The sequence below is a fragment of the Carcharhinus amblyrhynchos genome, chromosome 5 (genome assembly GCF_965287045.1).
Source record: "Carcharhinus amblyrhynchos chromosome 5, sCarAmb.v2.hapA, whole genome shotgun sequence".
In the NCBI taxonomy this organism is placed as follows: domain Eukaryota; kingdom Metazoa; phylum Chordata; class Chondrichthyes; order Carcharhiniformes; family Carcharhinidae; genus Carcharhinus; species Carcharhinus amblyrhynchos.
The window spans coordinates 127,621,376-127,637,328 of NC_137328.1; the positions used below are offsets into that span (position 1 = coordinate 127,621,376).

Sequence of the window (15,953 nt, forward strand, 5' to 3'; positions counted from 1 at the left end):
CCTCCCACAGTATCCTGGGGTACATCCCATCTGGTCCAGGCGACTTATCTACCTTGATAGAATTCAAAAGTTCCAACACATCCTCCTCCTTAATATTCACGTACTCAATCCTTTCCATCTGCTGCAAATCCATAACAAAATCTCCCAGATCGGCTTCCACTGTGAATACTGAGGCGAAGTACTCGTTAAGCACCTCCGCCATTTCTTCTGGTTCCACACAAACCTTTCCCCCCTCACCTTTTATAAGTCCTATCCCTTCTCTTCTTATCCTTTTACCTTTCACATATTTATAGAAGGCCTTGGGATTCTCCTTAATCTTACCCGCCAAGGACTTCTCATGACTCCTTCTGGCTCTCCTAATTTCCCTTTTAAGTTCCCTCCTACAGTCCTTATACTCCTCAAGATCTTTAACATCTCCTAATTCCCTGAACCTCTTGTACACCTTCCTTTTCTTCCTGACTAGGTTCAACACATCCTTTGTGCACCACGGTTCCCTCGACCCACCAAAGCCCCCTCGTCTCATCGGAACGTTGTCATAGAGGAGATGTGCGAGACAAGTTTTTTTACACAGAGAGTGGTGAATGTCTGGAACGCGCTGACCGGGGAGGTGGTGGGAGCAGGTACGATAGCAGCATTTAAGGGACAATTAGACTAATACATGAATAGGATGGGAATGGAAGGATACAGACTCCGTATGTCTGTCTTTGTGGAGTTTGCACATTCTAGATGGATTTACTTATAGGTTTTAGTTTAGGCAGGCATCATGATCGGCGCAGGGTCTCTCCCAGTGCTGGACTGATCTTTGCTCGTTGTTCAAAGCCCCTCATTATTTTGTAGACCTCTGTAAGATCACCTCTCAGCCTCCTATGCTCCAGAGAGAAAAGTCCCAATCTATCAAACCTCTCTTTATAACTCAATCCATCTAGTCCCAGTAGCACCCTAGTAAATCTTTTCCGCATTCTTTAATAATATTCTTTCTATAATAGGGTGACAGAATTGTACACAGTATTCCAAGTGTGGCCCTGCTAATGGCTTGGACAACTTCAACAAGATGTCCCAACTCACTGTCCACTATGCCCCCAATCCTGGTGTCATCTGCAAACTTACTAACCATGCCTCCTATATTCTCATCCAAATCATTAATATAAATGACAAATAACAATGGACCCAGAACTGATCCCTGAGGCACACCTCTAGTCACTGGCCTCCAGTTTGAAAAACAACCCTCTGCAACCACCCTCTGTCTTCTGTCATCCAGCAAATTTTAGAACATAAGAACATAAGAACATAAGAAATAGGAGCAGGAGTAGGCCATCTGGCCCTTCGAGCCTGCCCCGCCATTCAATAAGATCATGGCTGATCTGTCGTGGCTCAGTTCCACTTTCCCGCCCTCTCCCCATAACCCTTAATCCCCTCTCTTATCAAAAACCCATCAACCCGCTTCTTAAAAATATTTAGCGAGGCAGCCTCCACCACTTCAACGGGCAGAGAATTCCAGAGATTCACCACCCTTTGAGTGAAGAAGTTCCTCCTCAACTCCGTTCTGAACCGCCCCCCCTTTATCTTGAGGCTGTGCCCCCTAGTCCTACTGTCTTTTTTGAGCGGGAAGAGTCTTTCCACCTCTATCCTATCCATCCCATTCATCATCTTATACGTCTCAATGAGATCTCCCCTCATTCTTCTAAACTCTAACGAGTACAAGCCTAGTTTATTCAGCCTCTCCTCATAGCTCAACCCCCTCAACTCCGGTATCAGCCTAGTAAACCTCCTCTGCACTCCCTCCAAGGCCAAAATATCCTTGCGCAGGTGCGGCGCCCAAAACTGCACACAGTACTCCAGCTGCGGCCTCACCAATGCCCTATACAGCTGCAGCAAGACCTCCCTACTTTTATATTCAATCCCCCTCGCTATGAAGGCCAGCATCCCATTCGCCTTCCTGACCACCTGCTGCACCTGCAGGCTGGGTTTTTGCGACTCATGCACAAGGACCCCGAGGTCCCTCTGCACCGTCGCCTGCTGCAGTTTTTCGCCACTGTATCCATTTAGATACCTCACCGTGAATCCCATGAGATTTAACTTTATGCAACAACCTATCATGCGGTACCTTGTTAAAGGCCTGCTAAAGTCCATGTAGACAATGTCGATTCCACTGTCCTCATCTACCTTCTTGGGGATTAAGGGTTATGGGGACAAAGCGGGAAAGTGGAACTGAGCCACTTCAGATCAGCCATGATCTTATTGAATGGCGGGGCAGGCTCGAAGGGCTGGATGGCCTACTCCTGCTCCTATTTCTTATGTTCTTATGTTCTTACGTACCTCTTTAGTCGCCTTACCTTCTTTAAATAGTTTCCTTTTAGTTCTGCCAGACATTATTTAGACCCGTCCACTTCTCTCTCATTTCATATCAACTATCAATCATTTCTGATGCAAGATCACGATCTGAACCATAGAATCCCTACAGAACACGAAGAGACCCTCTGGCCCATCAAATCTGTACTGACTCTCCAAAGGATCATCCCACCCTCACTTCCTCCCTATCCCCATAACCCTGCACATTTAGCACGGCCAATCCATCTAGCCTGCACATCTTTGGACTGTGGGAGGAAACCAGAGCACCCGGAGGAAACCCACACAGACACGGGGAGAATGTGCAAACTCCACACAGACAGTGAGCAAAGGTGGGAATTGCACCCGGGTCCCTAGTGAGGCAGCACTGTGTCACCCTGAAATGTTCAAACTCTTTCTCTCTCCACACATGCAGCATTTTATTTTTATGAACAAGAATGGTTGTACTTCTGAATACATCTATTCATAATGCAGGAAAAGATGATTAGAGTACAACGGAGAGACGGTTATACAGAACACAGCCAGAGCCTGGTACCCAGTTTTGTGGGTCATATTTCAGGAGGGATCTTATGGCAGTAAAGAGGGTGCAGAAAAATACTAGAATGGTAACAGGAATGGGACAGTTCTATGAGGAGACTGGAGATATAATGGGAACAACAGCCCCTGTACATATTATAATTAACAGTCATACTTCCCCTGAAAGAATAATTTCTGCTGCTCCAGGAACCATTTGTTGTAGTTGGACAGGTATTCATCACCTGCAGACCACGATGTAATTCGGTAACTGTTGTTTCTCCCAGTGTAGTTTATACCTGTTACGGTCAGAAAAATGCAGAGCGCCCTTAAAAGCTGAAATCTGACAACAGGTACAGGTGATCCTGAGTGTCAGGACTCCCCTGCCGATCTTGGTCCATCACCTAACTTGGGTGAGTGGAGCATTTCCCAGCACAATGTCTATCAGCCCCAGGTCATTTCACCTCTGTGCACAGGTGTGATGGAATGGATACCGCAGGAGAGCACAGGGCACCCCGCCACATCTAACCCTTTCCCCATAACACACATCTGGCAGAGAATCACCCCTGGAAAAAAGAGTAGTGAGTAGAGAGCAGCAAAGAGAAAGTAAACTCACCCGGAAAGGGCCTTGGGATCTCAGGGAAGTGACCTGGTGAATTTAATTTGGCCGAGAGGCAGGAAGTGAAAGGTTATGGTAAATGAGATTTTAGAACATAGAACATTACAGTGCAGAACAGGCCCTTCGGCCCACGATGTTGCGCCAACCAGTTAAAAAACAATGACCCTCTAACCTAAACCAAACCCTTTCCATCCATAAACCTATCCACGGATCTCTTAAACGCCCCCAAACTAGGCGCATCCACAACTGCAGCAGGCAGGGCATTCCAATCCCTCACCACCCTCTGGGTAAAGAACCTACCTCTGACATCCATCCTATAACTACCACCCCTTAATTTAAAGCTATGCCCCCTTGTGCTAGCTTTCTCCATCCAAGGAAAAGGGCTATCACTGTCCACCCTATCTAAACCTCTAATCATCTTATATGTTTCAATAAGGTCCCCTCTTAGCCGCCTTCTTTCTAACGAAAACAACCTCAAATCCCTCAGTCTCTCCTCATAGGACCTCCCCTCCATACCAGGCAACATCCTGGTAAACCTCCTCTGCACCCTCTCCAAAGCCTCCACATCCTTCCTATAATGTGGGGACCAGAACTGTACGCAATACTCCAAGTGCGGACGCACCAGAGTTTTGTACAGTTGCAACGTGACGCTGCGGCTCCTAAATTCAATCCCCCTACCAATAAACGCCAAGACACTGTATGCCTTCCAAACAACCTTATCTACTTGATTCCCAACTTTCAGGGATCTATGTACACATACACCTAGATTCCTCTGTTCATCCACACTATTCAGAGTCCTACTGTTAGCCCTATACTCTGCACATCCATTATTCCTGCCAAAGTGAATTACCTCACACTTTTCCGCATTAAACTCCATCCGCCACCTCTCGCCCCAGCTCTGCAACCTGTCTAAGTCTCCCTGCAAACTATGACACCCTTCCTCACTATCTACCACACCTCCGACTTTGGTGTCATCAGCAAATTTACTGATCCATCCTTCTATACCCTCATCCAGATCATTAATAAAAATTACAAACAGCAGTGGCCCCAAAACAGATCCCTGAGGCACACCACTCGTAACTGAACTCCATGTCGAATACTTACCATCAACCACCACCCTCTGTCTCCTATCCGCCAGCCAATTCCTAATCCAATTTCCTAGATCACCCTCAATCCCATACATCTGCATTTTCTGCAGAAGCCTTCCATGGTGAACCTTATCAAACGCCTTACTAAAGTCCATATATACCACATCAACTGCCTTACCCCCATCCACCTCTTTGGTCACTTTTGAGGTGGACCAATTTTGTGTGACTGGAAGGCCATTTCCAGTCAAATTCCACACATGCTGTTTGTAATATATCAATTATTTTAACTCAAATGTAGGAGGCATGAATAAGAAGTTTGCAGATGATGGAAAAACTGACTGTGCAGCCGATCGTGAAGAAGAAAGCTGTAAACTGCAGGAAGATATCAGTAGACCAGACAAGTGTGTGGAAAAGTAGCAAATTGAATTCAGTGAGGAGAAGTGTGAGGTAATGTACTTGGGGAGGGATAAACAAGACAAAGGAACAAACAAGAAATAGTCAGATATTGAGAATTGCTTTGTGAGAGGCACCTTTGAGCATGTGCACAAATCCCTGGGGGCAGCAACATAAACAAGTAAGGTAGTTAAGAAGATTCATGTGATACGTTCTATCCCTTGGTGAATAAAGAGAAGTAGGATTATGTTCAAACCGAATATAATACTAGCTTGATTACAGCTAGAATACTGCGTATGGCTCCGGTCACTGACTCACAGGAAGGATGCGATCACTCGAGAGAGGTTGAGAAGTGATGTATGGAGAAGTTTTGCAATGAGAAAGATTGGACAGACTGAGGTTGTTTTCCTTGAAACGTAGGAGGCCAAGAGACGATTTAATTGAAACAAATTGAATAGCTAGGTAGAGTGACTCGGAATTTCCTTACTTAAAAGAACTCAGTAACCAAGGAGAGGGGAAATTTTGCACCCAGATTGTAGAGATGGTCTACAGTTCACTGTCTGAAAGGATTGTAAAGATAAAAACACACACTGCATGTAAAAATAAATGGTAGATAAACATTTGACTTGCTGAAACCTATAAAGCTGCAATCGAGAGCTGGGCAATGCGATTACATCAGATAACTATCTACAGCTGGCACAGACTGAAAAGCTTCCTTGTTTGATGAAAATATTCAATGGCTGGGATTTTCCAGTCCTAACCATGGCAGGAACCGTCGTCGGAATAATTGGTGAGACCACCAGAAGTCCATCATCTTTTAGCAGAACGAGAAAGCCCTCTGCACCTTGCTACAAAAAGAAGTCAAAACTTTGACATTTAACCCTATAATGGACTGCCCCACCACTGGTCCATCCTAAGATACATTTCCCAAAAACCTTCCTGAACATGCTGGCATTTTGACATTCAACAAAATATAGTACATTAATCCTAACAAAGCTTCCAACTAGTTTTTTAAAGTTTATGTATTAGTGCCACAAGTAGGCTTACATTAACACTGCAATGAAGTTATTGTGAAAATCCCCTAGTTGCCACACTCTGGCACCTGTTTGGGTACACTGAGGGAGAATTTAGGCTAATGCACCGTAACCAGCACATCTTTTGGACTGTGGAAGGAAACTGGAGCATTGGAGGAAACTCACACAGGCGTGGGGAGAACGTGCAGACTCCACACAGAAAATGACCCAAGCCGGAAATTGAACCCGGGTCCTTGGCACTGTGAGGCAGCAGCGCTAACCACTGTGCTACCATGCCGATCTCTGGACAAGAACCCCAAACATGGTCAAACAGGAAATAGACAGGATTCCACCTGCACCACACTTGTGTCACATACAAAAATCAGCCCAGTATATCCAATCTGAATCGCTATAAGTCGAATCATTGGCAAAGAACAGAGTGCGTGAACAGTAAGCAATTGATGAATGAAGATAGAAAGTGGGATAGCCAAGCCTTGAGAGGTCCCAAACTATCAAAAAAGGGGCAGAGGATGAGACCAAAGGAAAGAGCAGAGGCTTGCTTCAAACAGGATGGGACATGGCGTCGCTGGCTGGGTCACCATTCATTGCCCATCTCTAACTGACCTTGAACAGAGTTTCCAAAGCTTTTCAAAAGGACATTTCACATTGCTATGGCTCTGGAGTCACATGTAGGCCAGACCAGGTAAGGACGGCAGATTTCTTTCCCTAAAGGACATTAGTGAACCAGCTGGGGTTTTCCGACAATCGATAATGGTTTCCTGGTCATCATTAGACTTTTAATTTCAGATTTTATTGGAATCAAATTTCACTGTTTGCCAAATGGGATTCGAATCCGGGTCTAGACCAATACTAACGGATGATTGGCAAAGTACCAGAAGCTTTGTAACATATAGAGAAAGATGAGTGAGAGAGTAGACCTACCCTTGATTCTGGGGTTACCAGTCTGCACCAACATGTTCACATCATGTCCACCCTCATAAAGTACGTGAGAAATTTCATCAAAGAGCAGATAATGGCTTCCTCCTGTGGACAGAGTGAAGGAATAATTCAATCATTCTGAAAGTCTGTTAGCTGCGTGCTCAGATCTCTACAGGCACTGCTTCTCCATCTGTGCAAAAATCTGATGACTGCAAACCTCCAAATCGCACATTTGCTTTCTCCACCTCATACTTTCACACTCCTCCCCTTCTCGCTCCTTTATCTGGACACCTCCTCCAGGATTGGAACGTAAAGGGAAGGAGGTTTTACAAAAGCTGCACAAAGGAATGTGGGTTTTGCTGGTTAGGCCAGTATTCACTGTCCATCTCTAATTAACCAACAGAACATAGAGTTCTCAGCACCAGAAAAAATGTCTTCATTTTTTGACAGGACATGAGCATTGCTGGTTGGCCCAGCATTTATTACCCATCCTTATTGCCCTTGAACTGAGTGTCTTGCCTGACCATTTCAGAGGGGAGTTAATACTCAACCACAATGCAATGGGTCCAGAGTCATGTGTAGACCAGACCAGATAATGACGGCAGATTTCCTTCCCCAAAAGGATATTTTGTGATTCAGATGGGTTTTTACAACAATCGATAATAGCTGTCATTGCTTTTAATTCCAGATTTTCACTGAAGTTGAATTTCACCAGCTAGTGTGGTAGGATTTGAACCCATGTCCCCAAAACATCAGCCTGGGGCCTCTGAATTACCAGCCCAGTGACAGTATCATTATGCCTGATCTTGATCTTGGAAGGGATATAATATAGATTTGTCAGAATAGCTCAAAAAGTTTGATTATGAGATTATTATTACATAAATAAGAATTGAATTCCTGGGAATAGAGGAGATTAAGGGGTTGTGCATTTTTGTATGTTTTTTTTCTGGTGAGTGTTTATGACAAAGAGACATGAGATTAGAATCAGAGCCAAGCCATTGCGGTCAGGTTAGAAAATACTTGTTCATCAATGGGGTGGTGGAATTGTGGAACTCATCGCCACAGGAAGCAGTTGGTGCTAACTCAGGGTATGAATTCCTGCTGTGGCATAATCACTGCTGGAATTCCTGCTGTGGCATAATCACTGCTGGAATTCCTGCTGTGGCATAATCACTGCTGGAATCCCAGAAAGTGAACTTGCACAGATATTTCTGGCTGAAATCAGGATTTGCCATCAGCTGTCTCTTATTAAGTTGCTGCAAGGAGTGTTGGAACACTTCAGAGGCTGAAAGAGGTTTGAGCTTCTTTCTTGCCAACCAACTGGGCGATGTGCTGTCTGCTGCTGATTGGCTGTGATGTGTAGCTTTGCAGCATTTCCACATTCCCAGCAAGCTGCTTAAAGACCTGAGAAATAGGAGTAGGAGGTCAGCTGACCCATTGAGCTGTCCTGACATTCAATAACATCCTGCTTATAGCCTCCACTCCAATTTCCACTCTTGTCCATGAAGAATCGGTCTTACACATCCCTGACAAGTGAAGAAGACACTCAGCAAAATGCAAATCTCCATCATGCTTTGTTAACTCAATGATATTTAAATTACCTCGCTCTTCCTGGAGGTTGTTGCCTGCCTGACTGAAATCTCCCATTTTGATATGGCTCTTGGGGTGCCTTTCCCACTGACCAGAATGCTGGGATCCTGCGCCAGATTCAGCACTTGGAACCTTGTTAATAATGCACAGGAATATTTCCCTCCAAATTTCCTGGCAGATGATTCTGGACACTATTCCAGCACATTTGTAACAGCCTCTCTAACCCACCTGTCTTCAACAGATTGTACACAATATTCAGAAACCAAAGGGAAAAGGCTAGAATTCTTGAGAAGAGGCAGCATTGGGGCCCTTACTGGGGAGTCCTGGCTCACTGATGTGCCCTCTGTCCCAAGGAAGACTCAAAGAAGTACACTGACTTCACCTCACCAGCCTGAGAGGCCATTGCCCAGGAGGTCAGTAGCAGCACAGAGCTTGGCCCCTTGCAACAGCCTGGTATGGAACTCAGCTCCAACACTTCACCCAGTCCTGTAATTCACAGAGTGCCGACTGCTCAAAATTATTTTCAGGTACCAGCAGACCACAGCCTGGCAGCTCCCCAAGCTCCTGGAGTATGTCTAAGGGTGATAGGACTCAGAAAGAATAATCATAGCATTCACCCACACCCTCTGTAGCACAGAGACACACGCCTCAGTGTGGTGTAGCTCTAGATTAGATTCAGGGTTAATTTCTGGAGACAACTCACTGACACATCCCTGAAACAGTGGGAGGAAGGGGCAGCCCAGGGTTCTGGTACTCAGAGACCTGCTGAAGACCAGCACCTGCTCAGTCCCAGTCTCAGTGAGTTTGGAAGCAGCTGCCAACTCACTGGTGGAGATGTAAAACCAGGCAGTGGAACATCAGCAGACCTTCAACAAGAGTAGAACACACAATAGAAGAGTCTTTCCACCTTCTGTAATGTTGTGGCTCTGACATGCAACATTACTGGCGGCATGGTGACATAGGGGTTAGCATTGCTACCTCACAGCGCCCGGGTCCCAGATTTGATTCATGGCTTGGGTCACTGTCTGTGTGGAATCTGCACATTCTCCCCATGTCTGTGTGGGTTTCCTCCGGGTGCTTTGGTTTCCTCCCACAGTTCAAAGATACATGAGTTGGGTTGATTGGCCATGCTCAATTAACCCTAGTGACAGGAGTTTAGCAGGGTAAGAGTATGAAGTTACGGGACTAGGGCCTGGGTGGGACATGGACAGTCCAGACTTGTTGGGCCGAACGGCCTCCTGTACTGTATGATTCTATGTGAGCACTGCAAGGTCATCATGGTTACCTTGTTAATAACCACCATGGTGACCTTGCTGGATTTGTGCTTGGCAATCACTCTATGGTCACTCATTCTAGGGGCACCATCAGGATGTAGGTGACACAGAAGTGAGGCACCTTGACCTCCCTCCAGGTACCCCATTTCCTGCAGGTGTCAGGGTGGGGCTTCTGGCACCCACAGGAAGGATGCGTGTCAAATAGACACCCTGGAGGCCTCCACTCAGGACACTCCAGTGTGTGATCCATTAGAGCTCTTTGTTTTTTTAAGAGATTCAAACAATCTTGTCGGAGTCCAGCTCCTCTCCCCTTGGTTTTCCCTCTGCCTTTCATTCTTCGTCTTCTTCATCCATCTCCTTGTCTCTCTGCCTGCCATTGTGAGTCCTTGGCCTTCCCTACCACTTCACAGCCCTCTTTCCACATAGCCCCCTAGTTATTGTGAGCACGTCCGCCTCCCCCCTCTTCTTTCCCCAACTCCCTCCTTTCACAGCTCTCCCTACCTTGGTCAGGCCAGTCACCACTGTCATCGCCTTTCCTCTCATGTCGCGCCACTCCTCATTCTGAAAAAAGTCCATTTGCCACATTTCCCAATGTTAACAAATACATTAAAAATCTCAGGCTGTAAATCCAGATATGCACCTTCAGCAAAAATCAATTATTCATTGGGCCACTCCCTAACTGTGCACCAAGACTGAAAAACCAGGGCAAAACATTACTTTCAGCCAGCTTCAGTGGCAGAGGTGATTCCAGGTGAATTGTGTCCCAGGCTGTGGGAGACAAGGGAGGGGATTGCAGGGGCTCTGACCCAAATTTTCAATTCTTCTCTGGCCACAGGGGAGGTGAGCACGGCACCACACAACCCTGCCACAGCAACCTCTGCAAGTCATGCCAGATCATCAATACGGATGCCATCATCTCATGTGAGATCACCATCTACCACTTGCAACTCGGCCAACGTTGTCTACCTGATACACTGCAGGAAAGGATGTCCTGAGGCATGGTACATTGGGGAGACCATGCAGATGCTACAACAACAGATGAACGAACATCGCTCAGCAATCGGTTCTCTTCCTGTTGGCGAACACTTCAGCATTCACGAGTATTCGGCCTCTGCTCTTCAGATAAGCATTCTCCAAGGCAGCCATCACAACTCACGACAGTGCAAAGTCGCTGAGCAGAGACTGATAGCCAAGTTCCACACACGAGGACGGTCTCAACAGGGATCTTGGGTTCATGTCACACTCTCTGTAACCCCCGTGACTTGCCTGGGCTTGCAAAATCTCACTAACTGTCCTGTCTGGAGCCAATACACATCTCTTTAACCTGTGCTTAATGTTATCTCCACTCACATTGTCTGTACCTGTAAGACTTGATTACCTGTAAAGACTCGCATTCCAACTATTATTTTGTAAATTGAGTTTGTGTCTTTATATGCCTTGCTTGTGAACACAACTCCCACTCACTTGATGAAGGGGCAGCGCTCCAAAAGTAGTGGCTTGTGCTGCAAAATAAACCTGTTGGACTTTAACCTGGTGTTGTGAGACTTCTCACTGTGTTGACCCCTTAGCCAAGGAGAAAAGTTTCTTCTTATCTAGGTCCCTCATAATCTTGTACACCTCAAACAGGTCCCCCCTCAGCATTCTCTGCTGTAAGGAAAACAACACTCACTTACCTGACGAAGGAGCAAACCCCGAAGCTAGTGGCGTTTACTACCAAATAAACCTGTTGGACTTTAACCTGGTGCTGTAAGACTTCCTACTGTGTTTACCCCAGTCCAACCCCGGCATCTCCACATCATGACTAAGCAAAACAACCCCAGCCTAACCAGTCTCTCCTCATTGCTGAAATGCTCCAGCCCAGGCAGCATCCCAATAATTTTCTCTGCACCCTCTTCAGTGCAATCACATCATTCCAATACTCTTCTGTAATACCAACTCCAACAACACGATGCTTTTCTTGCATAAGAACACCCTATTTTAAATTATTTTTTAACTCTACCCTTAAACTTTCAAAGCACTGCTCAGAGTGGATTGGGTAATCCATTCCTTGCTTGCTTCAGAAATCAAATTCAAATTAAATCCAATTCATTGATCCCCACAAGAGAGATAAACAAGACCCATGAGGACAGGATGAGGCATTGCTCCCCTTCTTGGGCTTGATCCGATGTTTCATCTCAGCCAAAAGGCGGACATGGCTTTGAAAACTTGCTGTGCCCTCTACCCACTGAACACCAACACCCGATTCCATCCACTCTACACATTTATTCCAACTCTCGATTTTCCATGTACTAATCAACCTTTAATCCATGATAACACATTTACCCAAACCCCAACCATCCCTTATCTTGAACACTGACCTTCAAATGACACTTTATCAAACCTGTCTGAAATGCAGCAAGCTTTATCAAAGAGCAGACATTAGCACAATGAACGAAAAATGGGTCTTTCCAATAACAGTCATGATGTGGAGATGCCGGCGTTGGACTGGGATAAACACAGTATGAAGGCTCACAACACCAGGTTAAAGTCCAACCAATTTATTTGATAGTAAACTCACAAGCTTTCGGGGTTTGTCCCTTCGTCAGGAATGGAGAGTTCTGGCCTCAGACAGAGCATATAACAGCACAGACAGTTTACAGATTACTGACTAGAATGTGAGTCTTTACAACTAACCTGCTGGTCATGTCCTAAAGATGCAGACAATGTGAGTAGAAAGAGCAGTAGGCACAGTTTAAAGAGATGTGTATTGTCTCCAGACAGTACAGTAAGTGAGGTTTTGCAAACCCAGGCAAGTCATGGGGGTTACAGATAGTGTGACATGAACCCAAGATCCCTGTTGAGCCTGTCAGGGCGCCACATTCTGTTCTTATGAGGGCATCCTATGGAAACTCAGCACACATGGAGCAGTTGAACCAGGGACACTCCTCGTCACAATGGATATCTTGGCGCTCTACACTAACATCCCCCACAACGATGGCATTGCTGCGACTGCCTCAGCACACAACGCCGACAACTGCCAGTTTCCAGATGCAATTTTACAACTCATCCGCTTCATTCTGGACTACAATGTCTTCACCTTCAACAACCAATTTTTCATCCAGACACACGGAACAGCCATGGGGACCAAATTTGCACCTCAATATGCCAACTTCTTCATGCACAGGTTCGAACAAGACTTCTTCGCTGCACAGAATCTTCAACCGATGCTATACACTAGATACATCGATGACATTTTCTTCCTTTGGCCTCATGGTGAACAATCACTGAAACAACTATATGATGACATCAACAAGTTCCACCCCACCATCAGACTCACCATGGACTATTCTCCGGAATCGGTTGCATTCTTGGACATGTGCATCTCCATCAAGGACGGTCACCTCAGCACCTCACTGTACCACAAGCCCACAGACAATCTCACAATGCTCCACTTCTCCAGCTTCCACCCTAAACCCATTAAAGAAGCCATCCCCTATGGACAAGCACTCTGTATACACAGGATTTGCTCAGATGAGGAGGATCGCAACAGGCACCTCCAGACGCTGAAAGATGCCCTCATAAGAACAGGATATGGCGCTCGAATCATCAATCGACAGTTCCGATGCGCCACAGCGAAAAACCACACCGACCTCCTCAGAAGACAAACACGGGACACGGTGGACAGAGTACCCTTCATCATCCAGTACTTCCCTGGAGCGGAGAAGCTACAACAGCTTCTCCGGAGTCTTCAACATATCATTGATGAAGATGAACATCTCACCAGGGCCATCCCCACACCCCCACTTCTTGCCTTCAAACAACCGCACAACCTCAAACAGACCATTGTCTGCAGCAAACTACCCAGCCTTCAGGAGAACAGTGACCACAATACCACACAACCCTGTCACAGCAACCTCTGTAAGACATGCCGGATCATCGACACGGAGACATCATCACATGTGAGAATACCATCCACCAGGTACACGGTACATACTCTTGCAACTCGGCCAATGTTGTCTACCTAATACGCTGCAGGAAAGGATATCCCGAGGCATGGTACACTGGGGAGACCATGCAGACACTATGACAACGGATGAATGAACATCGCTCAACAATCACCAGGCAAGACTGTTCCCTTCCTGTTGGCGAACACTTCAGTGGTCACAGGCATTCAGCCTCTGACCTTCGGGTAAGCATTCTCCAAGGCGGCCTTCACGACACACGACAGCGCAGAGTCGCTGAGCAGAGACTGATAGCCAAGTTCCGCACACATGAGGACGGTCTCAACAGGGATCTTGGGTTCATGTCGCACTATCTGTAACCCCCGTCACTTGCCTGGGTTTGCAAAACCTCACTGACTGTACTGTCTGGAGACAGTACACATCTCTTTAACCTGTGATCAGTGCTCCTTCCACTCACATTGTTGGCATCTTTAAGACTTGAATAGCAGGTTAGGTGTAAGGATTCGCATTCTAATCAGTAACCTGTAAACTGTCTGTGCTTCATATGCTCTGTCTGAGGCCAGAACTCTCCATTCCTGACAAAGGGGCAAACCGGGAAAGCTTGTGAGTTTACTATCAAATAAATTGGTTGGACTTAAACCTGGTGTTGTCAGACTTCTTACTGTCTTTCATAAGAACATAATAAGAACATAAAAAATGGGAACAGGAGTAGGCCATCTAGCCCTTCGAGCCTGCCCCCCCCCCCATTCAATAAGATCATGGCTGATCTGAAGTGGATCAGTTCCACTTTCCCGCTTTCTCCTCATAACCTTTAATCCCCTTGCCTACCAAAAACCTATCTACCCGCGTCTTAAATATATTTAGCGAGGCAGACTCCACCCTCAGCAAATAGAAGCTACGACTTCCTAATTAAGCAGAAGAACTGGAACTATCATAGCATAAATCAGTCCTATTGGATTGGGAATGGCGTGTTAAAGTTGCCACCACTCTGGGCAATGCTGTATCCCAGCACTTACCGATCAGGACAACGACCAGGATCTTGGCCGATTCTGTCGATTTCAGAAATGCAAATACGAAAGCCAGCTGGAGGAGTCTGCCTTTTCCCCGCATGATCCAGAGGTTAGGGCAGCTGCGGGAAATCGACAGAACGCATCAATTTCACAAGGCTCAGAAGTATTTTGCTGCCAAATCAAGATGTAAAAGATTGAGAAAGAAGTCGTTGACTTCAGTCTAGAAACTTTAAGTCAGGAAGCAGAAACCAAGACAAAATTGGAGCCAAAAGGATGCCAGCAACAACAGTACCCACTCCCCCCTTAACAATCACAATTCCGAATAACTCTTATTTCCCCTTTCAGAATCTAATTAATACGTTGTTTAAACAAACAGTGTTAATGAGTGCCTGCAGAGCTGCTGGCTGCTAATACACTAATCCATTTATTGTTATATTTAATCCACTCTGCAGGCGGTATTCTTGTTCCCTGGACCCCTGCTGCTTCATCAAGCCTATCCCCAACCCCCCCCCCCCCTCCTCCTTCTCCCCCCCGTAACTGGGACATTTACTCAATCTGCATCGTAACTCTGACACCAGCTCTCACTCCGCAGTCACTCCTGGGCTCAGTTTGCTGGGATTTCTCCCGGGATATTGCTGCAACTTTCGCACCCTCAGCCGAAATAAATCGCTGCCTTTGTGATCGGTAAAGCAGGCCCGGTACAGCGATCCGCCAAACAGGAGAAACGACGTGAGACTGAAACACACAAACCTGAACTAGAGGGACAGAGAGCGGAGTGTGCACTGTCCTAACGGTCACAAGTCATAGCGAATCAACCAGTTTCTCACCCACACCCAAGGAAACTGGGCTTTGCGTTCACAGAGTTGGGGCTCCCCCCTTACAGGAGGCGGGATTATCCTGGATTCTTTCACTTTCACACACAAACAAACCTCACATTGACAGCCAGATCCTGTAAATGGACACATTCAACTTATAACACTCTGCAACGCACAAATCACCACAACAAATGCTGCTACCAAATTGGCAGACTCAAGATTTTGGCCAACACTTTATCAAATGCTTTCCTGGGGTGTGGATATCACTGGCCGGGCCAGCGTTAACTGCCCATACCTAATTGCCCCTGAGAAGGTGGTGGTGAGCTGCCTTGACGGGTACAGTCCATGTGGTGCAAGCACCCACACAGGGTTCCTCCTTAGTGTAGTGGTTATAGGGGAGACCGTGGCTCAG

General features: G+C 46.3%; 1 protein-coding gene across 1 annotated transcript in view; it reads right to left on the reverse strand.

Annotated features, from left to right (window-relative positions):
* The window catches only part of LOC145343525 (UDP-glucuronosyltransferase 3A2-like), a 51,277-nt gene extending 35,702 nt beyond the window's left edge, over positions 1–15,575 (reverse strand). Inside the window, exons 1-4 of the mRNA XM_080189776.1 lie at positions 15,477–15,575; positions 14,733–14,845; positions 6,915–7,016; positions 3,038–3,158 (exon numbers count right to left, since the gene is read on the reverse strand). Of these exons, the coding sequence (XP_080045902.1) occupies positions 3,038–3,158; positions 6,915–7,016; positions 14,733–14,826 (317 nt within the window). The 5' untranslated portion in view covers positions 14,827–14,845; positions 15,477–15,575. The remainder of the gene's footprint in view (positions 1–3,037; positions 3,159–6,914; positions 7,017–14,732; positions 14,846–15,476) is intronic.
* Positions 15,576–15,953: the final 378 nt, after the last annotated feature.